At 39.2% G+C, this 23,724-nt stretch overlaps 1 protein-coding gene across 1 annotated transcript; it reads right to left on the bottom strand.

Annotated features, from left to right (window-relative positions):
• Positions 1-1,445: 1,445 nt before the first annotated feature.
• Positions 1,446-22,814, bottom strand: bmpr2b (bone morphogenetic protein receptor, type II b (serine/threonine kinase)). Its single transcript, XM_077715304.1, has 13 exons — positions 21,820-22,814; positions 13,286-13,465; positions 12,744-12,911; positions 10,889-10,996; positions 10,628-10,719; positions 9,022-9,252; positions 7,881-7,995; positions 6,151-6,311; positions 5,909-6,056; positions 5,655-5,791; positions 5,326-5,498; positions 3,916-5,240; positions 1,446-3,184 (listed from the first exon to the last, which is right to left on the bottom strand). Exons 1-13 carry the CDS (start codon positions 21,899-21,901, stop codon positions 2,925-2,927), a joined length of 3,180 nt encoding a protein of 1,059 aa, XP_077571430.1. The 5' UTR covers positions 21,902-22,814; the 3' UTR covers positions 1,446-2,924.
• Positions 22,815-23,724: the final 910 nt, after the last annotated feature.

Below are 23,724 nucleotides of genomic sequence, written 5' to 3'. Positions count from 1 at the left end.
ATAATATAAAAAGATATAAAATCATAATTATTAACTAACTCTTATAAATGAGAAAATAATTAACGTGACCTAACAACCAGCATTTTTCAATGTTGATATATATTTAACTGGTTCTAGTTGATATGTAAAAATACTAAATGAAAAATAAACAACTCGAGGGTGCACGTGAATCTGGATATGTAGTATTAGATGCATCGTAGTAACGACCCCCCACCCATTTAGGGGCTGTCTGGAGGCATATCTGCATGTAAAGTGATGTGTACTTTTGTTTTATAACGTTAAAGTTTATTTCCGGTTAGTCTGCTGTAAGGTTGTGTGACTTTAATGGCGTCAAAGGCAAGCTGACGTAGATCACCGACGCTCGTAGCTCGTGCTGATGCTGCAGTTGCTAAGGCGCGGGAGCAGAGAGCAGAGAAATAGCAATAAAAAAAATCTCTCTTGGGTAGAGTGGAGAGGAATATTGCCCTCGTGTGGCCGGTTTCATATTGCTTGAATTGCTTCATATTGCTAGATGGATGGTTGGATAGATTGAGGGACAGGCAGTTAGATGATTGACAGATTATCCCACTTTCAGGGTACAGTAGTAAAAAAAATAAATTATTATTCTTTTAAAATAAATATTATTCATCATTACATTTTTATAAATATAAATATACATTGTTACTGCTGGCAGCCTGGACACACACTATGTAGGAGGGGTGTGGTTTCTTTTCCTCAGGTACATGGAGCTGTGGCTCCACCCCTGTGACAAAGCCCCGCCCAGGCCAACACAGCTGTGACTAATTCCCCATCATTCCTCCTCCAATTAAGATTCACTTCCTGTCCTTATTTAAACTGACTTGGTTTGTCTTGATGCATGATTTTGACTCCCTTCTTTCCTTGGAAAGCACATGGTGTAGTATAAAGTAAAGTTTGATTGCCCCAGCCTCACCTGGTAATGTGAGTACGCTACTCCTTGTTATATTTAGTTATTATGTTGGCAAAGTTAAAGATTTTGGGTGACATAGGGGGACTTGAGATAAGCTTAGACACCCCGGTGTATACATATAGTTTGTGCATTTATATACGAAGTTATTTCCCTGTCTAGACTTTGATTACATCAGTTCTGACAGTGGCACCCTTGGGCCTTGTTTCTTGTATTTTTGAGGGTGTTCATTTGAAATCCTGTCTGGGTGTTTTTTTACCGTGTTTATTTGAGGGTGCCACTTTAATATCTCGTGCTTCCCCTATGTAATCCCATAGTCTAAGTTTTTTTGGACTTTGTTGTACATAAATTATCACTGAAGGCGACTTGCAGTGTATGTCTGACTCATTATTGACTGAATACTTCTGCTGTGGTAGTTGCGACTCCCTGGTATATCTTACCATCTGGGGGAGTTGTAATATACATTGACAAATGAAGTGAAATTAATGAGATCAAGATGAATGAAAACAGAAAGACACTGTTTCACAAGAGGCAAAGCCATATTTTATTTTTATATTGTAATATTTCCCTTGCCAGACCCACCCCAAACAGACAAAAAAACCAAGTTTTCATACATTTATTGAGATTTTTTTTCTTCCATAGTATCTTAAAATGTTTATGGAAATTGTATCAAGCAAACATGAAGCAATGGAATCCAAGGTCATCCACGTCCATTGAATGTAACACAGAATTCCATTAAAAAAATATGCAAATAAATGCAATAATATATTTTTTTCTTCTTGCATACAAATTACTGATTACAAAACTTAAATGGGATTTTTTTTTTTTTTTAATTCATCCTGAATTGGCGCTGGGAATACAGAATGGTTACAACAAACATTGAATGTACAGCGCTGGACTTCAGACAAACAAATTACTCAAAGAATCACACATACACACAAAGTAGAAGCACCCATTCAGACATTAAGCAATGTGACCAGTACACGCACAAATATTCAGCGTGCTTTGAAAAGGAGGTTAGGTTATTGTTTCTGCCACTTTTATTTTTTTTTAATATATATATATTTCCATCACAATTCCCCAAAAAGTGAAAATGGGACTTTTTCACCTCTATTAAGTCCCTCCGAGTAGTAAATTCAGTCACATAGATGAAATGAAACGTAACATTGTGTGGCAATTAGACAAGTGTCTTCGATTGTGAGCATTAAACAAACATACCATGTATGGTGAGATTGTGTGGAAATGTGGGAGGTCCCAATTTTCTCAATCGCTCACATGAGCTTGATTGTTGGTACCCCATTTAAGAAAGATGGAAAAAGGATTGTCATTTGATTTTCTTCTTCCATCGGGGCTTGCTTGAGTGGGCAAAAAAAGATGATTGTGAGTAATCATAAGTGCAAAAAGGAGATTGACATATTTAAAACATGATTGATGGTTAAAAACAATAACATATGAAAAGCAACTAACAACTAGTACATCCTATTGCACAATTAAAATAGTGTGATGAAACAATAACATGGAAAGTCCACGATAAACAAGTCTTGCATACAAAAAATCAAATACAAATAAAAAGGAGTTCTTTCTGTCTTTTTAAGACCATTTCTTCTTTTCAACGGGGCCTTCTGCTTGAATGAAGCAACAAAACGAAAGCACGTGATTGAATTCCGCGTCGCCATCGTCACGGGCGGGACCAGAGACGGAGAACTCGTCCGCTCAAAGTGCACGTAGAAAGAGAACACTCGTACGAACGTAAAATGGACAACGGCTGCAATGAAGGAAATGGTTGAGCGGGAAAGAACGCTGCATAGATTGCGTTTAAAGCACATGACGCCATCGGAATAGACAAAACAGCAGCGAGACCTTAATTACTGTTACTGTACATGGGAGGACTTGACTCTTATGCCACCATTCCCTGTAGCTTCCTCTTGCTGATTCTGAGCTGACACCCCTCAAAACAAAAAGTGATAACCTCAATGGGTTTGTTCAGTCTTTGACAGTCTCAGACGTGTGTGTCGTCACGCTCGCCGACCAAGTCTCCACCTCGCATGTAGATGGCCGAAGTGGATTTGGGCCGATTGTGGCCTTGGCCCCGACCGGAGCCGGTGTTGTTGTTGTTGTTGTTGACCTCGAGCCCTCGGGCGTCTGTGGAGATGACCCACGTGGTCGGTCGCCATTTCTTCAGGGAGTATGGCGTCTTGACGCGTTTCTTGATCTTATCGCTGGTGCCCAAAGCGTTGTCGGGGTGCCCCAAACTGGCGCCTGCAAATAGGAAATGACATGGATTAGTGTTGCCTGAAGGGTGGACTTTGAGACTTTGTGACTGCTGTCCAATGTGAAATATATGAATCCAGATTAGCATAAGAAACAGTGTTCATTTGCAGATAGCATTTAAAGTATGCTAGTTTCACTTATGGCTGTTTTTAGACTTTATGTACTCCAACATGAGCTGGAAATGATTCGCTTGGCCGCTTACAGATGCAGCGTAAAGACTAAAACGGTAAAAACATTATCAAATTACAGGGTGTGTCGAAATGGGGCTTTTGATTGATAATTTGATCATTCAATTAAAAAATCTTAACTCAAGTGTCTTTCTCTTAAATCAAGATACCAGTGTATAAGTCAGAAATGGGAAAACTACGGCCCGCTAGGCTTTTTTTCGCCGACATTGTCCAAATGTTTTTTTTCTTTCCCCAAGATGGCGCCTCTAATAATTAATATTTCTTAATACCTTCCTTTTTACTTTACTATGTACTTTATACTTTTTACTTTAATGATGAGTATTTTAATACTTTAGTCCTTTTTTCTGTTTATGTTTCATATGTACTGTTAACGGATGCACTTTTTTATATGTATCGTCTCTTGTGCTGACCCGGCCCATCTGTCAAATTTTTAAAATCAATGTGGCCCCTGGGCCCAAAAGTTTGCCCACCCCTGTACCTGTGTATACAATGAAAGTCAATGACATACAAAGTAAACAGTTAGCGTCTCACCTAGAGAAGCCAGGTCTTGTGTGGTGAAGGACAGGTCCAACGAATTGGGTCTCTCTGGTCTGCGAACTTTGGGTTGCCTGAGCAAGGACTCATCTCGCATGGTGACCGTCACTGGGAATTCCGAAACTGTGGAGCCGGGTCCTGTGCTTTCGCTGGGTGGCCCGTTAGGAGCCCCACTTCCCGCTCCCATACTCGAGTCCTCCTCTCCACCTCCGTCGCTCTCTCCTCCACTGTTGCCATCGCCCCGGCCTTGGCCGGTGTTGCTATTGTTATTGTTGGTGTTGGGTCGGCCCGAGCGTAGGGCGACCACGGTGGAGGACGCGTCCCTGGGATCGGGTTGCTCGCGGCTCAGAAGAGGCTCATGTTCGTCGGGGCTGGCCGTGATGACGCCGAGGCTGAGGCGGCTATCATCCGACCGTAATGCTCCGTTTCCATTGGGGATGAAAGCAGATCCTCCAAAACCTGTATCTCCAACCGGGGCCACGGAAGAGACCATGACGCCATTGTGACCGTTAACGGTGCCACTTACACTGCCATTAGCGTGCACGTCCCGTAGAGCGGTTATATTGTTTATACCCGCACCCCGATGAGCTTCTGCATCCAAATTGGGGCCTGTCACGGAACCGGTGTTCATCTTAGAAGCCTCCACTTGCCGCAGGTTTGACTTGCCCGAGCGTCCGAACTTGAACCTGAGAGAAGAAGATGACGACTCCTTCTTGGGAGGCTTGTTACGCAGAGACAAGCTTGATGGCCTTTTGGGCAGGTTCTGTTGCTTGGGAAGTGGGAAGACAGCGGTGGGCATTGGAGCAACGGGTTCCGACGTACCCGAGGCCTCACTGGCCATCTTGATGAGGGGGTACAGCAAACTTGAACTTCCTGGGCTCAGAGGGTCCGGCGAGCAGAACTGCTTTTGAGAGTGTTCCATTAGGTTCTCATCTGAGCTTTCCTTCAGGTTCTTGTCCACCTCTTTGGGGTCAAGCTTGGTAGTCTCCAGGTCTTCCTGAGTCAGGTGGAGACAGACCGGGACCGTCGGGCCTCCCACCGGCCCCTCGGACTCAGAAATGATGGTGGTGGTCGTAGTGGAGGCCGAGGGACTCCCTCTGAAACCCATGCTGGTGCTGCTACCTTCGGGGCTGGGCAGCCGGGCGTTTGCTTGCTGCTGGCGCTCCTGATTGATCGAGTTCCTGTTCCTTTCTCCAGTTCCAACTCGGCCTCCCGCAGAGCCTAAGGTATCGCCCTGTGTGTTTTTAGGCATGCCCTCCTGCTCTTCGATATAAGTGGAGGAATGATCCCCATATGGGCCAGACTTGGGTGTTACGCGGTTCCTGGATTTAAATGTAGGACAAGAATATTTACGATTTTAAATAGCAGACATTATTATGGGTGATATGGGTGAAGATCCCTCCTTACCTTTCATTATGCAGAGTGGTTGACATGGGGTTGAGCGTGGGGCTGACCGATTTGGAACGGTCCCAAATGAGGAGCAATTCTGCCAGACGTTCCTCTGCACATTGGGCTGTGAGGCGGGCCTCTGCATCTTGGTCCCAGCAGTCATCCATAGTTTCTTTTAAAGAACGAACAGCCTGCCAGATAAGAGACACAGGTCATCGTTCGCAAACACTTTCCACTGCCAAAAAAGTGGCTTTTTTTTAACACAGATTTTGATACCCTGGCACTTCTGTTGCTTCCCTCCTGTTTTTGTGTGACACACACAAAAACACACACAGACACACACATACCAAGCTGTTCTCTTTCCAGGCCTCTGGGAATTTGGGCCGTTGCTTCTCCCTTGACACCAGCACTTGCATGTCCTCAAACGTCGGGTGGTTTCCGGCTTCCGCCTGGAATGCCACCTGGTACTCTGGTACAGACTCTCCTAGAAAAGGTTCATTGGGGGTAGGGATATATATAAATATAAATTCAGCAACCAGTCTTATGCGCCTACTCTAAAAGATGTGAATTTTTGCCATTATATGCATGTGCTAAGTCTCACCGGGGAAAAGATCTGTGCATCTCATGAAGGTCTCCCAGTAGACCAGACCCAGAGCGTACATGTCCACCTGCTTCAGTGCAGACTCACAGTCCCTTAGATTTACTGCTCCCTCCAGCACTTCTGGCGCCATGTAACGGATGGTGCCCACCTATAAAGAGGTTAAAAAACAGGACAAATTCACTGCTATTCCTCTTGACTAAATTCTTTTTTGATTGTCTGTAACTAAAGGTTTCGTCTCTTACCTCACTGATGGCAGCGTTTTCCTCCTCGCCGTGGCGTGCTTGTCGGTTACCCGTCAGTTTCATAGACAGGCCAAAATCAATGATCACACAAGTGCCATCGGCCTTGACAAGAATATTCCGACTATTCAGGTCCCTGTGGGAGACCGCTGGTTTGTACATGTCTTTGAAAGAAAGAAGAAGAAATATTTGATCAAAAGAAAATGCAAAGAATATATATGTACTTTCAGATGATACAAGGGAGGGTTAAATTGATTCTAAAATTGACTATCATAACAAAACCCTAGTATAGTACATATAAACTGAGAAGAAAAAAACTAATGTACCGTATTTTCACGACTATAAGGCGCACTTAAAAGTCTTAAATGTTCTCCAAAATAGACAGTGCATCTTATAATCCAGTGTGCCTTATATATGGAAAAAACAGAAAACCAAAAACGAAAAAAACACCACTGTCGGATATTAAAAAAACACAAACGCCTGAACTGAGAAAATACTGTTAAATATGCAGATGCCATCTTAGTTTTTAACATCTTCCATCATATAGCTCCTCCCCCACTGCAAGATTTAATACAAAAAAAATCCAAAACATCAACAATGGCTGGCTCTAGAGGTGACTGTGTAGTGAGTGCTTCATACGTGGAAGTCAATAGCAATTACCGTATTTTCACGACTATAAGGCGCACTTAAGGGTCTTAAATTTTCCTCAAAATAGACAGTGCTAGAAAAAAATTCATTCAATGAGCGCCTTATAATGCTGTGCGCCTTATAGTCGTGAAAATACGGTAAATCACGTGACGAGGCAGATTGTGATATTGTATTCCTTGACCTGAGTCCCTTGATTAATTGTTTTTTTTTTACGTTGTGCAATGTCATGCTGTCGATCTTTTTGCAGATTAAAACACTCCATTTAATTGAGTTATATTTACTTTCATAGTTTTATTTTGATAGTTAAAACAGATATTTTCATTACTAAAAACCATAAAACCCTGCGTTTCACTGGATGTGGCTGAAACAGTCCTGCAATTTGAATTTACAAGCAAAAAATTTGCCTAATAAATAAATGACGCATGAATCCAGTTAAAACCTGTGAGTCATGATACCAGTATATATTAGTATTTAATGATATATCAAACAGATCTCTGCATAAAACTCCATTCTCCTTTCTTGACGTTCTACCAAAACATAATGTACTTTTCAAAGACTGCAAAAATATTTCATCTCTCAACTCTCCCAACAATAAGATTATGAATATATTGCCAAATATTCGCTGTATGTGCAAACATACTGCCCCAAGAGAACAACAGTTGCTGAAAGTACACCAAACAACTCTTCTTTCCCTTCCAATTCTTTGCGTGTCACTTGCTCATCCACTTGCCTTTTACTCCCTCTCCATCGCTACTTGAAAGCCTCGCTGACTACTGTGATGAGTACATCGACTGATTCAAAACAATGAGGAGAACCGAAGGAGTATCGCTCACTTTAGTCGTCAGTTCTGCCTATGAAGAGTGAATTTACTAAGCCTCAAGAGTATTCATATCAACTCACATCATCCTTCTAAATAATTTTAGATGACTTGGGTTTAAATAGGTCATGCTGCACAGGAAGAATGAAAGAGCGTTTCTCAGTGACGCAATGACCCACACATAGTTGTGGTGTGTGGCGTATAAATCATTTTAAACTTTTGACAGGGCTTTCAGAATAATTTTCCCCCCAAAAAATTGGTAGCTGACCTCCTTTGAAGAGTTCTGTGTGCAGATACGCCAAGCCACGAGTGACGGAATGAGCAAGCCGGCAGCTGTTGACCCAGTCGTTGATCTGAACGCTCAGGTAGCGGCTCAAGGATCCCTAGGGCAGGAAAATGAAGGATGAGGGGAAAAAGGGGCACTATCGTAAGATGTGGAGTTGATGAGGCGGCAAAGTCAAATAAATCAGCAGCATTGAGCTTCAAGTCTGACAAGAGGACAAGTGATGTGTGCGAGTGGGGAAAAATGCTGAGTCTTTATTTGCAACTACAATTGCATCATCGACTAAGGCCAAGTGACATACTACTAGTTTTATCGAGTCACATAAATAACATTCAGGTGATCCAGGTTTTATACTTAAGAAAATATTTTTAATTATATTATGCTTCTACCTGGCATTGAAAAAACACTTTTTTAAAAAAATTATTTCATCAGAAAGGTTTTTAGTATCTGGACCTGGAAAAAGTTGATTTGAAGTATTAATATAATGGTGTATATAGCAAGGGTGTCAGACTCGGGTTGTTTTGCAGGACGCGTTAACGTCAACTCAATGTAATATTTAGATTTAATTTTATATAAATGGATTATAAGAACTGGATTAAAAGCCCTGAATATTCAGTTTTTTGATGGATCTAAAACAATGTTTATTTTAGCTTTTTATATATATTTTTTAGATTTTACAAAATGATTTTTTTAACTAAAAATACAGAAAAAAATGATTAAAAAATACAATTATTGATTTAAAAGGGGGAAAATCAGGAAATTTAATATAATCTATACTCTTCATTTTAATTTGATCCTAAAACAGAAAGTCGGCACTCATGATTTACTTTCCCGGGCCACACAAAATGATGCGGCGGGCCAGATATGGCCCCCGGGCCGCCACTTTGACACATGTGGTGGTGTATAGTGGGCCAACTATTTGAAAATGCGATTGCATTATTAAAGTACTGATACACAACTAGCTTTAAACTATTTAAATTACTAATACGTTTGTAAATTATACTACTTAATGCACTTTACGCTCTGAAAATCACATCATGTAGAATGCACAAACATTGTATTCAAGCACACTAAGTGTGCATATTGCCTTAATTGCCAGTAGACATTTGGGAATCACATCACTCACGTGTGGGTAGTAATCCATGACCAGCAGGTACTCGGTACGCCCCTCTGAGCCTGTTCGCTCATCGGCAGCCACGAAGCAAGCGATGTTGTCGTGCTCCAGCAGTGGCAGCCGGTATATGGAGCATTCATTTAGAAAGTTCTGACGGTTACTGGCAGTAAAAACCTTGACGGCAACAGGTCGCTCATCTAGGGAGCCGCAATAGACAATGCCGTATCGGCCCCGGCCAATCAGCTAAAAGAAAGGGGGGCAAAGGAAGAAGGGTAGAGAATAAAAAAAAAAAAACATGAAAGCCCCATTCAATCAGTGGTTGGTAAGCACAATAATTTTCAGAATTGTGAAGTTTAAGATCTTCAAATGTTTCATCTCAAATTGACTCCAAAATTCACAAGACATATTGGTTTGGAGTCAGAGTGGCAACATTTGTTTAAGAAAACAAATTTTAGTTAGTACAAATCTAATAAACAAACGTTTTTGCAGAACGGTAGGCGTAGGAAAGTCTACCGTATTTTCACGACTATAAGGCGCACTTAAAATTCTGAAATGGTCTCAAAAATAGACAGAGCGCCTTATAATCCAGTGTGCTTTATATATAAAAAAAAATTAAAATGTATCATTTGTTGAGGGTGTGCCTTATAGTCGTGAAAATATGGTAATTCTGAAAGGAAACTCAACTTTTTCAACCATATTCTGACATGTACTTGTTTATGTTGAGCACTTTATATGTAAGTATCTGTCCTTAGAGCAAACTCATCCAAGATATAAAATCAGATTGAAGGTTTAGCGATTTAGGATGCAAGTAGAGAAAACAGAACCATATGAAAGGCAGATGAGAGGCAATCTAACATAAAAAAAATCAAACTGTGGGCATGAAATTTAATTATGGTTATTGAGTTGCTCAGGATTCAGTTATTAAGTTAGTGGCGACCTTTCATATAGATATCCAACAAACAAAAACATTGAACACAAAATGCATCACAGGCACGAACATTCTTTAGCCTCGCTCAGTTAAAGTACCGTATATTCACGACTATAAGGCGCACTTAAAAGTCCTAAATTTTCTCCAAAATAGACGGTGCGCCCTTTAATCCAGTGTGCCTTATATATGGAAAAAACAGAAAACCAAAAACGAAAAACCACCACTGTCTGATATTAAAAAAACACAAACGCCTGAACTGAAACAATACTGTTAAATATGCAGATGCCACCTTAGTTTACAACATCTTTCATCATATAGCTCCTCCCCCACAGCAAGATTTTATACAAAAAAAATCTAAAACATTAACAATGGCTGGCTCTAGAGGTGACTGTGTACTGAGTGCTTCATACCTGGAAGTCAATAGCAATTACCGTATTTTCACGACTATAAGGCGCACTTAAAAGTCTTACATTTTCTCCAAAATAGACAGTGTGCCTTATATTTGGAAAACATATTCATTGGGGTTGCGCCTTATAATGCGGTGCGCCTTATAGTCTTGAAAATACGGTAGGTAAATGCTGGAGGTGAGCTACGTTGTACTGTATATTGGCCTATTTAGGGGAGAATAAGTTATATATATTTTTTTAGGAAATAAAAATGGGACCGGTCAGATTTTAAGGGGGAACATACCTCAAGCAGTTTAAGATTATCTAGGTCCAAAGAGCTCTCTGAGCCAGCAGCCTCCATCATATTCAAATTGTGAAGACCTTGCTTACGGTCTCCTGTAAAACAAAGAAAAAAGGATTGAGTTTCCACAGAATGAAGAAATCAATTAAACTGTATTCTGGTTAATCTCGTTTAAAACAGTGATTGTGTGACCCCTTTATTGAAAAGATTGAGCTACTGAACATGGTCTTTTCTTCTTCTTGCCAATGCACCATGGAGACTCACCACGCATCATGCGATAACCAAAGAAAGCAGCTACAGCGACGACAGCCAGCACAGAGACTGTTGCCAGGGCAATGATTATTGTCTCTTCGTAACTCAGAGTATGAGGGTCTGTAGGGAAAACAGATCATACAAAATAAATAAATAAATAAACCGGAGAGCAAACGGTTAAAACATACTTAGAGTATTTCTGTTTTTCATGGTCTTCAAGTGATTCATATAAAATGATGTGGTTTGCTGGAAAGCTAATGATAAAATGTTGAATGGGCTTCCACTTTTATAGTGCTTTTTAACTTTCGAGGTACTCAAAGTGCTTTAATCCCATCTCCTCATGGCCATTTAACAGAATCACTAGAAAATCTATTATTACTTAATTTTTTACTTGAGTTTTTTTCTGAGTATGTGTACCATAATTTTGAGTTGATATATTGTGTATTTACATGTGTGTGTGTGCATGTGTAAAACCAAATTTGTAGAATTGTTAAAATTGAATGTACCATATTTTCACGACTAAAAGGCACACTCAAAAGTCTTACATTTTCTCCAAAATAGACAGTGCACCTTATAATACAGTGCGCCTTATATATGGAAAAAACAGAAAACCAAAAACGAAAAACCACCACTGTCGGATATTAAAAACACACTGAAACAATACTGTTAAGTATGCAGATGCCCATCTTAGTTTACAAAATCTTCCATCATATAGCTCCTCCCCCACTGCAAGATTTTATGCAAAAAAAATCAAAAACATCAACAATGGCTGGCTCAGGAGGTGACTGTAAAGTAGTGAGTGCTTCATACCTGGAAGTCAATAGCAATTACCGTATTTTCACGACAATAAGGTGCACTTAAAAGTCTTAAATTTTCTCCAAAATAGACAGTGCGCCTTTTATATATGGAAAAAATGTCATTCGTTGAGGGTGCGCCTTATAATGCGGTGGGCCTTATAGTCGTGAAAATATAGTAGGTGAATATTACATGATTGATCTCTGAAAGTGAGAGGTGAAAATGCTTTGGTGTCATTATTAAATTATTAGGACAAAAATACACTGATGCTGCTTACTTGAGACATAACCAAATGTTGTGTGTGGCCCCTTTGAACCAAAATGTGTTTGGCAATGGCACCTCTGATCTAGTTTGAGTATCTGCGATCTGGCCGAAACCAAGCTTTCTAATGTAGAGCAGCACATACTGCTCCTGTCTTAAATGTTTAGAGATTTCATTGTACCCTGTAACCAAAACAACCTATACTACAATGCTAGGGCCAAGCCACATTAAAAAAAATAGTTTTCAAGGGCAATACTAGTAGCTCGTTTAAATGTCAATAATTAGAGGTAATGGAGAAAATATCATTTTTAATCCATTGTCTGCTTTCTATGTTTCCCTTGTCACCTGTTTGCTAAGATCAGTCACTAAACCACACGCAGACAGACTGATAATACAGACGCCTTGAATTCTGAGGAATGTGGAATGGCAACATAAAAAGTAGTGTGTGCGTGTATGTATGTGTTCTGCCACCTGCGCATGCCTACCCATAGAATACACACTGTATTTAAGTCATTTCTAAGCCTTGAAGAAGGAACAATGGACAATACACGTGTCTACTTTTGTGTAACTGGGGAACTCGTATCCCCCCACAAAATCTTTACCGGGAACTAAAACTTCAATGTACAAGGAAGTGTAATATGGGTCTGTTATCAAGTGTAAACCATGAATATTAAAAAAGGCTGGCGTAATAACGCTTATCCCAACTATGGTTGCTGTGAAAGAACAATAGCAAAAAGTTGAGATTTCCAGTGTTTATAAATTATAAAGTATGAGTGTGCCTTAGTGTGCCTGTGTGTGTGTGTGCACGTACAGATGGGATGTGCAGTAGTGGGGCTGGGAGGCGAAAAGTCTTCTGTGAAGTTGACATTGCACATGTCAGTGCCACAACAGCAGAAGTGGTATGTCCCGTTCTGGATCTTTGTCACTCTGCAATGGTCATCACGACAATCTTCGTGGTCACCAAGGTGGGTCCAGCATCCTAATGGCGATTAACCACACAAATATTGAGAAATTACAAGGTCTGAATTAAGTGTCCTATATCTGTTTCCCCCCCAAAAGCACCAAAAATCCATTAGGGTAAAAGAGGAAAACTTTAGCGTCAGTCAAACAGGAGAAAATTCCAAGTTCTTTTTAAATTATATTACATTTCAGGAATTTCCATGAATTTGCAAGAACCCGTGCTGTCAGCTGGACAGACAACACACACCAAGTAGCCAAAATAAGGGGAAATATAGTAATGCTAACATAATTAAATCAAATCAATGGTCCATGGCAAAATAGAGTAAACATACATCATGCAAACTACATTAGATACATTTTGGTTTGTCTTCTATCATTTTATGCTTATCATACCTTGTTTGACTAGTCGGAATTCGCCTGGTGTACTTTTCTCCCACAAGCCGAAGCAGTGGTTACCCTTGGAACATCGGATGGTTGTATTCTCCGGAGAGACTAGGCCTTCGCCCAGAGCTACTCGCTCAACCTCCTGATGTTGGTCGTTAAAAGCACACTCCCGCTCTTCGCCCTGTGCCGCTACAAAAAGGATGAGATTAGGGTTTTTTTTAGTAAATAACAATTTATTATAAGTGCAGTAGTTAAGTGTTTTGACCTTTCATCCACATTTCAACACTGTTGACAATAACAAACTAGAAATCTACTTTCCTCATCGCCAATGACCACGGCATCAAGAGTGCCGTAAAAACATATTTAGCAACAAAATAAATTGAATACAAATCCTATAAAACGGTATTGATGCTTTTTAATAAACTGGAAAACAACTGTTCATTCCTACTTGTCAAAAATGCATTTGCAATTGCGCACTACTCTCGTCTTCTCTGTGCAGCAGCAATCATATGGCACGCAGTAAATAAAATCCAAACTTTTTTTTTAACCCCTATCCCCTTGATGGCGATGTTTACATGGCAGCCATTGGCAGTAGCTCTTTCCACTTTTATGTTTTTTTTGTGTTTACAGCATGTTTTACATGAAAACTGAGAGGGAACATTAACATGCACCTGCTTATGGCAGGTATGATACTGTTGTGCCCATAGCGAGCAAGGATGATGTCCCTCACAGTGTTACTCTGTGCGCTCAGAGAGGTTGTCTTTCTGCCCAGACCAACGAAAAATTAGAGGGAACATTGATTACAACACACAATATTTGTAAGCGCAAATGTACAGTCAAAGCTTGTCAAACATCAAAGCACCGATCTTGGGAAACAATTTGGTTTCAATGCACTGTTTATGGAAATAAAAAAGTCATGAGTATTGCGTCTAAGGAAACAGTTTGTCATACTCCATTTATTTTTTAAATTGATGATCTGCTAATCAATACATCAGAGATTATTATCAGACAATAGTCTCTCTGTCAAAAACAATGATGTGAAATCTACAATGTGCCACAGCAAAACTTGTTACTGGATGTCCATTTCAATAACGGAAGTGACTGGATTTGAAAAAACTGTATATGTGTCTGTCTACATAGACAGCATCATCTGAGATAGAAAAACGTGATAATCTATATGGCCTGTCCTCTAAACACCCCCCCCCCCTTCCTCTGTTTACAGGGGCTACGCCTATTATACACGCAAGAGTGGTTGCGTTGTACCCAAGGTCAAGCGAGCCTGAGGGGGGGGAGGCAGAGTGGTACAAAGGGTTTTCTCACATTTTCGATGTGAAATCCTGTTTTATTTTTGTATGTATGGCCTTTAAGAACTCAACTCAAGTCAAGGTTATTTATATAGTACTTTAAGATCAATCCAAGCTGCAACTAAATGCTGTATACCACTACAACTCAACATAAGACACTATATAACATGACGTAATTCGGAAACAAAGCAAAACACTTCATTTACAGTTGGTTCACAATGTATTAAATATCATTTTACCCCCGAAAAGATTTATCAATATAATTTCCTATGAGTACTTATGACCAATTCTGGAATAATATGAAAAAAATAGGCCTGCAATTACCACATATCTGTTGCCTTCACAAAAAAAACAAGGGCAGACAAAATAATCAATTTTCAAGGTATTTGTTATTTCCACAGTCCGGCATTAATCGAGGCCTGCTGGCCAGCTTGTGATTGTTTCAGTTTCCTACCCAAAGTTCACGGATTGTGTTTCAGACAAGCGAGTATTAGCTCAACTTGGAAGGGTAAATAAATACGTAAGTGTATCACGCAGTAAACTGATTTTGGGTTCAAACTGTCATGTCAAACCGCCCTTGCGTTAGTGCGATAAAAAACACAATCCTTCCTCTACGCTTGGTCATGTGACATTCACGTCATAGCTGCTCTGAGCTGTTTTGACATTGATTTTGTCTGACAGCAGAGGGCGGTAATGAGAAAAATAGTGGCTCCGTGGCAAGGATGAAAATGGAAGAAACAATCGTTTCAATTTATTCCACAAATGCAATATCAACTAAAACCTGTTTTTTTGTTATTTTTACTGTAGACACAAAACATTTTTCGGGGAAAAATATTTTGTTCGAATTACATTTAAATAAAACCAACCTCAACATCCCTATCAATCTTAGACCTGCACATGCAATTGTTTTCCTTGTGGAATCCACTTCCTTGAGTATATATTCGGATATTACTGGTTATGTCGTGCACAAGGGAGGGGTGACGGACATCATGATACATTCTCCAAGGGAGGAAATATATCGGGACAATTGAAGGAAGTGCACAGTCGGTGACAACACCCGAGACAGTAAAACAAACAGACTTGACCATGAAGGCTAATGATAGTTTGACATAAGAATAACCCATCTTTCTTTGAATATCCATGTTTCTACAATCTAAACTTGAAAACAAATCACCACTACCAGCAGGCTCTACTTTGACAGAACTTGTGAATTTACACAAGTAACTGAGACACATAACCTAGCTTAGATAAAACACATTAGTTAATTTTGTTCTCAACATTTGACATTTTGAGACATTATATTCCAACATATATAAAGAATTTTGAAACTAAACTCTGAAATCACCTCACAATTTCTAAATCAATATCTTTAACAACACTGTACGTTATTGCAATTTTAACTATGAGAAAACTTTAGTGGTTTTTTGGGGGTGGGATTTAAAAAAAAAAATTATGTTGATTGTTTTGTTGACTAAATTCTCCCAATCGCTTAAGAGCATTTATGGCTGGGAGCTAATCTCACAGTTTATTCCTGATTGGCCATGGCTGCTGACTCTTGTTCCTGATTCTTCTTGGTAGAGCTTGTGCTCAACTCCTACAGCTACACTAGATAGTTGGTTAGAGCATGAAGACAAGCGCAGTTAAGCGTGATAAGAGACAGACGGAGAGAGAAAGAAAGGGAGAGAAAGAGAATGAGAGCGAGAGGGGGAAAGAGGCAAAGAAATATCAAAAGGCTAGAGTGTAGTGCTCTGCTACAAGCTCTCTCATTGGATAATGGTGGGCACTTTAGTGGTTGCCAGTGGCCCAGATATTTGTTAATACCCCGCCCTCTCTTCTAACCCCCACTTCCAGTTCCAGCATCTATCCCCCACTCCAGGCGTGTTACTCTCTTCCCTGGTGGCCCTAGGTACCCCCACCCTCCCTCTCAAACTACCCCCCTTCCACTCAGACTCATTGCTGAACAACAACAGATCTAATCTGTCCCTGTTGCCCAGTCCCATAAGAGATACAAGACACTGCAGTGAGAAGAGGACAGTGTGCCAAGCATTGAGTTATTGCAAAATGCATCACCCTTTCATTACATATGTTATTTGAAATCATATTGGATTATTTCCTAATATTCTTATTGAATAATGTTGCTTGTTATGCTTTTTTTCTTCAATTTATAAGGACACTTTGTATCGTTCCAAAACACCAAACTATTTGTTAGGGTCAAAACTATTTGTACAAACAATGGGGACAGTAGATATTAATTACTGACACATATTAAAACCTTAATTTGAATACCTTTAACTACATTTTAGTTCTTTTGATAGTATGCTGGCCATCATCACATTCTTTTCCCCATACACAAAAAGGGAAATTATCACTCTAACATCTCTAATCTTCACTCCATAACTAGATATGCTGAATATACCTATGTAATTATCTAGAACCTTTCAAATTCCCAGAAATAAAATAGTTTAGTTTAGTACAAATACAATTTGTAATTGAAATATCAATTGTTGCGGAAAGTCAAGCTATTTATCAGCTCTAATCTACCTGCTACGGCTGTTGTTTGGGTGCATTTGTGTTGCTGAGGTGGGATGGGTTGGATTCGGGGGCCTTTGCTGACACCCCCAATATTCCAAGCCTGTTTAAAGATGAGAGAGAGATGAAGCAGGGGCAAGTAGGCTTTTAATCCGTCCCATCTGTTGCATAACGACTGCCACCCTCTAAAAACACCGCCACTACTCAGTCTGTGTCTGTCTGGGTCTGGTACAGTTATGCTAATCCTTGGGTTTACACTGCCCTCAAACCGTAGGGCCACAATTACTGACCACAATGCTTTTGTATCATATACTGGTTTCCACCCCCCCCCCCCCCTTCCTAAGCCACCCTCTTGACCCTAACTTTCCCAAATATGTGATGAAAACACAAATGACTGAGTGACGGAGGTGTTGTGCTGTTACACACCAAGGGGGGCACAGGAGATAATCTTAGATGATTTATGAACAAAGCACATACACCAGATAATGGTTGAATCAAAATGCTGCAGACGATTTAGACTTCTTGTTATCGGCCTTCTTTTAAAATGTTTACTTTTTCAAATTTGAAGAATTTAGGTTGAGTGCAGAGATTTTGTCTTGATAAAATTCAAAGTGCCATTGCAGGGTTACATGGCAATTCAATCACATTATTAGATTTACACCACTTCGTTAAAACTAAAGGTAAACTCACCAGCTTCATGATAAGCTTTGCTGTTACTAAAGTCTACCGATATTCTACCGTTTGAAATAGTGACTGAAAGTAATGTTTTGTGAGAGGCAGGGTAAACAGCTGGTTATTTTAGAATTAGACAAATTCATATGTTTTGAGTGAAATTGGTTGTAAGGATCATTTTTGCTCTGCCTTTGTACTGGTAAGGCATTTGTACATATTGTTCCAAAATGATATTTAGTCAAGTGTTGGGGAATTTGGGTCAGAAACTTAATACAGGGGTCCTCAGCTTCCGATATTTGAATTTGGCTCAAATTTTCTCAAAATGACAGCAATGTGTAAAAAATAGGTTTGTTAAAATACATTAACATCCTCAGATACCTTGTTATACTTCCTATTCTTATTTCAGGAGAAAAAAATTGGTTATTTAAATAGTTAATATAGGCATGAACAAAGTAAGCAAGTGTGTGCAACACCCATATTTTGTGTAGCTCTTGAATGTAATGATAATGTTCAACATTTAAAGTAATGTACAATGTTGCCATCTTACATCAACGAAGGTGGTAGCAAGTCATTTATTGGGATGCTCATGTTAAATTTTGTGACATACAAAATATTTACAATATGGAAATAATGGAAAAAGCTGTTGCTTTAATATCCAATCATTCACAATCATTGAATAACTGGACCATAAAGGGGCAATTAGCTCACTGTAACCGAGTCATATTGTTTGGATTGGTGTAGTCCCATTTTTTGATTGGTGGCATCTTTTACAGACACGTAAGCATGTAAATCCCACTTGATGTAGAAAAATAGCATATATTTTGAAATGAAGAAAGTGTAAGATTTTCACTTGGTGAAGGCATTATTTCATCTCTTTTATGTTTGATTTGACAGCAGCAGCTTTTAAAGTGGTAAAAAAAATAGCCAAATTAAATTACAAACTCAACAAGGAAACTGTAAGAGACTCAGATGATGAATGCTTTAATTTTCATCCTAATTTGGACAACGTAATTAAATTAAGTATGAACACTCTTATATTAAATTACTCATGTCCAACTGAAACTGAAATTAATTTGGCTCCTAATATTCAATATGCTATATTCTTCAATGCCAACCATTGAAGTGAGCCGAAAAAGAGCCATTTGCCTGAGTTGTCGATTTTAAATGCTTTATGCCCATCCTGACTCATTCAAAACCTGTTTTGATCTGGGCTTGTTACTAGCCGTGGTTGGGGAATTGGTGCACTGTAATTTCTTATGTGAATATGAAATATCATGTCTAAATGTTAGAATGAAAACCCTGTCTGAAAAGGATAGGAGAGTCTTTTTCTTGCTCGTCAAGGACACAGGATTGCAAGTATGCAAGCTGATCCGATAAAATCCTTCAAAAAAAAAAAAATGTATGAACCAACAATCATAGCTTCTTCACTAAGCTCGAGATCCCGTTTGTCCCAATTATTATTACCAATTTCCAACATTCAATTGAGTTACTCCCTTAAATCTAATGTTTATGATGCACAAGAAAATTCAATAAGTTGTTCAAATTACAAGCAAATAATTTTGCTTCTATTTATCTTTCTGTAACTTTGGTAAAATATAGATCTGTATTTCCAGTACCATCACAGATGTTTTACTTAGTCTCACTTGTTTAGATTTTATCTTATCTTTTAGACCACATAGTATTAACCACGCTGAACAGTTACATCAGATGATTAATTTTTGATCATGCCTTTAAAGTAACAAAATCACTTGAAGAAAAAAAATCCTTATTCAGGATTTCCAAAAGTATGTGCATGATAGGGTTAATAGACTTTTCTGCTTTGATGGCAACGGAATGCAAGACAAAACAAGCTGTGTGATCTAACCCAAATATTGAAACCCAAAACAAAATTGGTGCATCCATATCAAAATAGAAATTACATTATGCTGCATCATGATAGACATCAGTGAAATGAAAAAAATGGTAATTAATCTAATCTGCATTCTTTAAAGGACTCCCCCTAAAACATAATTATCCAACACAGAATAATGATGGCATATAGGGAAAAATGCATGTTTTAGTTGAATAGAAAAACTATGGATAAAAAACATTCAGAAATTAAAACAAAATAGCAGAATGAATAAAAAAACACATTTTGCAATGACAGAAAAAATGTGTCAAGAAAACAACTACAAGTATGAAATATGATGCTAAATGCAAGGACGCTAAAAAATTGTCAATTAAGTAACCCATCTAATACGTGTAGTATAGTACATGATGCCATCTACTGTATATGTCATGGTCAGAGGCTGGAGCATAAATACTATGCTTCATCTTGTTGTCTACATATAAAAGCTTAACTTTAACTTTTATTTGATATTTTTAGACCAATTACAAGCCCAGCTGAAGAATTACGCATTTTTGTTTAATTCTGTACCATTACATATGGTCACAGAAGCTGACTGCACAGAATGCAAATACTCAAGGAGAAATGAGCGTATCTTTAGGGAGTTTGCTCAAGGGCACAAATAGTATAGTAGTGAAGTTGCACACTCTCCAACAAATGGTTGCAATTATTTTTACTTTTATTCTGCAGCAAGTCCCTGCACTTTGAAAGCACTTACACACAGACTGGGAGATACTAGATACATTCTTTTAGCAATAATTCAAAATTGAAAGAGAAATACTACTCATAAGGTTTATAAATGTTTTTAGCTTCTCAGTTGAAGATGCAGGTTTTGTTTGACATGGCCAGTCAGTCTAATGATCGTAAGATCGTATAAGAATTTTGAGTTAAATGAATAATGTGGCAAAGATAGTCATAGTACTTAAATGGAAAGACACCAGTGCTGTAATTCCAGTGGAAACCTGTTTAATAACCGTTTAAAACATTGATTGAGCGTTTTGTTTTCCTAAAAAAAATGCTCCCTAAATATTAATATGATTTTATGTTTTGCATATGTTCAATGTAGCAACCATACAGAGTATTTGGTACAATTTTTAAAAAAGATTGCAAGAACAATTCTCTATTTTGATTAAAACAACAACAAACCTTATGTTTGAGTCAAAAAATATATATTCAAAAGTGCACTGATTGTAATAAAACACATTTTAAATATTTTTTTTAAATCAGTCATCAATATAAGCGACAATAAGAGTGAACACAATTACTTTTCTCAGCCGAAAAATCCATCCTAATGCAGGTCAAATTCGTCTACAACTCATTCTCCATGGATATATGACAAAAATAGATTTGGCACTGGCCCAATGCACAATACAGTAAATATTCCTTGGGTAATTACACACAATTAATCACTGTCCAAGATTCCAACTGGAATGGATAACAACATATCTATTAACGGTTACTAGGCACAACCATGGCCATATTAATTACACCAGTGTGGATTTTATTCAACCTCTACCTTTCACACTAGTACTATAAACCAGCATTATGAAGACCATATGGGTATTTTTTTTACATTTATAATAGGAACCCAATAATCTTAACACAGAAGTCCAAGGCCATAGGAGCTTGATTGTTTTCTCTTGCAAAAAAATAACTGTCCCATCTTCCCACACATTCCCTACATACACAGTTCCTCCATCTCTATGCAGTCCCAGTATCTTATCTCAAGCTCAAGGTCTCACAGAAGCCTGGCCTCAACCCAGAGCCTGGAAAAGGGGGGTTGGGGCACCATTTGGCAGACAAGGCCTGCAGTATGTTTGGCAGTGTTTTTCCAGGCCTTTGTACACAGAACGATTAAAAAGAAGCAACTGTGGGTATTTGCTTGAACACTCATGATGTGAGTTATCTGTGAAGGCTACTGGACATTGTGGATATCAATGAAATGAGTTCCATATAGCAAACATTGCAGAAATCAAGGGGTTGTGAATTGGGGGTAAGATTAGTGTTTATCATTTGAGGATCTGGCTCAATTGGGAAGGAGCTTTGAGAAAATCCAATAACAGAAAATAAGAATTCGGTGATATCAGTGTGTACACTGTAATAAACAGTATTCAATATTTATAAGACAATGTATACACGGCCATGGAACTTACCAGCCACTGGTGTAAGGAGAAGCGCCAAGCAAAAGCCGAATTTTGCGAGGTACTGCATCGTTGTAGTTCGACCCAGAGGCATAATCGTATAGACAGACTTTGGTCTTTAACTTGGTGCTAATCCACACACTTGATGTACTTTCTGTTGCTCTTCTTTTTTTGCTTTTACCACATCAGTGTTTCTTCTTTTGCAGATCCTCGGGTCAGCTCAATTTGTCGAAATGTCCTGTCTGGCTGCTGGCTATACATTTGATGCAGACTAAAAGTCGCTCATGTGCCGTCAAAAAAAGGGGATCAAAACAACAACGCTAACGTCGTCCAGTGATGGATTCCCACATAAAACCAAAGCGATCGGCTTGTCTGGCGTATATTAAACGCAATTGCGAAAGCAAGCCATCCCGATAAGCTGACATGCTAACATCTAGACGCCTGTCTCCTGCAAGGAAACTTCACTAAAGCCGGAAAAAGGGTGACGCAAAACGACACATATGTCATTTGATCATGCGTTTAGCATTCTTACATGTATAACAAATGATTACGCCCAGTGTCTGCGTTGCAAACAGGACGTTCCCATGTAATTACACGTTAGCCAATTAGCTCGCCTAGATGCTAAAGAAATGCTACCAAAGCTTACAAGCGAGTTTGTCCTCCTCCTCCTCCTCCCCCTCCTCAACGTCCTCTCCTAGTTCTCGGTCTAAAAGAGAAGAATTTATCCAGGCGTCGCGACTTTTCTGCCTTTTAAAAATTAAAAAAATTAACATCCGAGAATCTGATCTGGTTTATAACGGCGGCGTCGGGTGGTGGGGGGCGTATATCTATGGAAGTGATCTTTCCAGGGGCGGTCGAATGCGCTTGTTCTCCAGACGCTCTGGAGCTCCGTTAGGCCGGCAGGCAGACAGACAGACTGGGCGGATGGGAACGCCTCATTTATTTGCTGGCTTGTTTGGACCGCTTGTCTCCGGTGTCATGTTGCTGTGGGTTGGCGTCGGGAGGGCGGAGGAGGAGGAGGAAGGGATAGGCGGGGATACAGTAGGGTACAGGAGAACCATGGAGCAAACTGGAATGTTGCAGCGCCACTGTGCCGCAGACTGTGCGTACAACACACTGGAAGTGGAAACGTGCTATAAATTGCTGAAGATATTCCAACAATTCACGATGGAATCCGAATGGGCTTTCCTTGAGGTGTATTCATAACGTTGTAACATGGACAAGTCGCCGACTTATTAATAGTAATAACAATAATGATAATAGTAGCCGCCCCAATAAATAATATACAGTGATCCCTCGGTTATCGTGGTTAATGGGGACCAGGACCACCCGCGATAAGTGACTTTTCGCGAGGATGCCCCTTCAAAAATGCTTAATTTTAATTTAGTTTAATTAAAAAAAAAAAATACTCCCCCTGTATACATTACACCATATAGAATGCGAGTAGAAGGGGTGAAATTCATGTTATAACAAAAAAAATGTAAAATATGTTGTTTCAATGTAATATTTGTATTTTTCCCCCCAAAAAAACGAGAAGCTCTGAATCCGCGGTGGCTGAACCGCGAAGTAGCGAGGGATCACTGTAATCATGTTTATATGATTCAAAACTGCTCTTCTAAGATGTAAAATGCAATTTTTGGTCAATACTGATTTGCAATTTTTCTAGCCTTTTCTGGGTTTTCCAATACCCCCCAAGGCCCCCCCCCCCCCCCCCCCCCCCCTATTACTTTGCGTCCACATGTGTGGACATCATATTTTTTGGTTGTCAAAAACTACAATGTTAAAATTTGGACAACAATGGCCTGGCATCAATTTATGATGTGGACATATTTTTTTTAAAAACAACTGTGTAAATTTGTGTACAAGTGTCCACGATCAACACACATCAAATGGAATTTTGCCAGAGTATATGCAAAA

This window comes from Stigmatopora nigra, chromosome 1 (assembly GCF_051989575.1).
Source record: "Stigmatopora nigra isolate UIUO_SnigA chromosome 1, RoL_Snig_1.1, whole genome shotgun sequence".
NCBI classification, from domain to species: Eukaryota; Metazoa; Chordata; class Actinopteri; order Syngnathiformes; family Syngnathidae; genus Stigmatopora; species Stigmatopora nigra.
The sequence above is the reverse complement of the archived record's forward strand: the minus strand, read 5'-3'. Positions and strand labels throughout refer to the sequence as shown.

What these genes read in the sequence shown, in the direction of transcription:
- bmpr2b (XM_077715304.1), bottom strand. Translation starts at nt 21,901, where the DNA reads ATGCCTCTGGGTCGAACTACAACGATGCAGTACCTCGCAAAATTCGGC. An exon ending in CACTACTGCACATCCCATCT is followed by an intron (nt 10,997 to 12,743) that starts GTACGTGCACAC and finishes TTTTCCCTACAG; the next exon opens with ACCCTCATACTCTGAGTTAC. An exon ending in TCATGGATTACTACCCACAC is followed by an intron (nt 7,996 to 9,021) that starts GTGAGTGATGTG and finishes TTCCTGCCCTAG; the next exon opens with GGATCCTTGAGCCGCTACCT.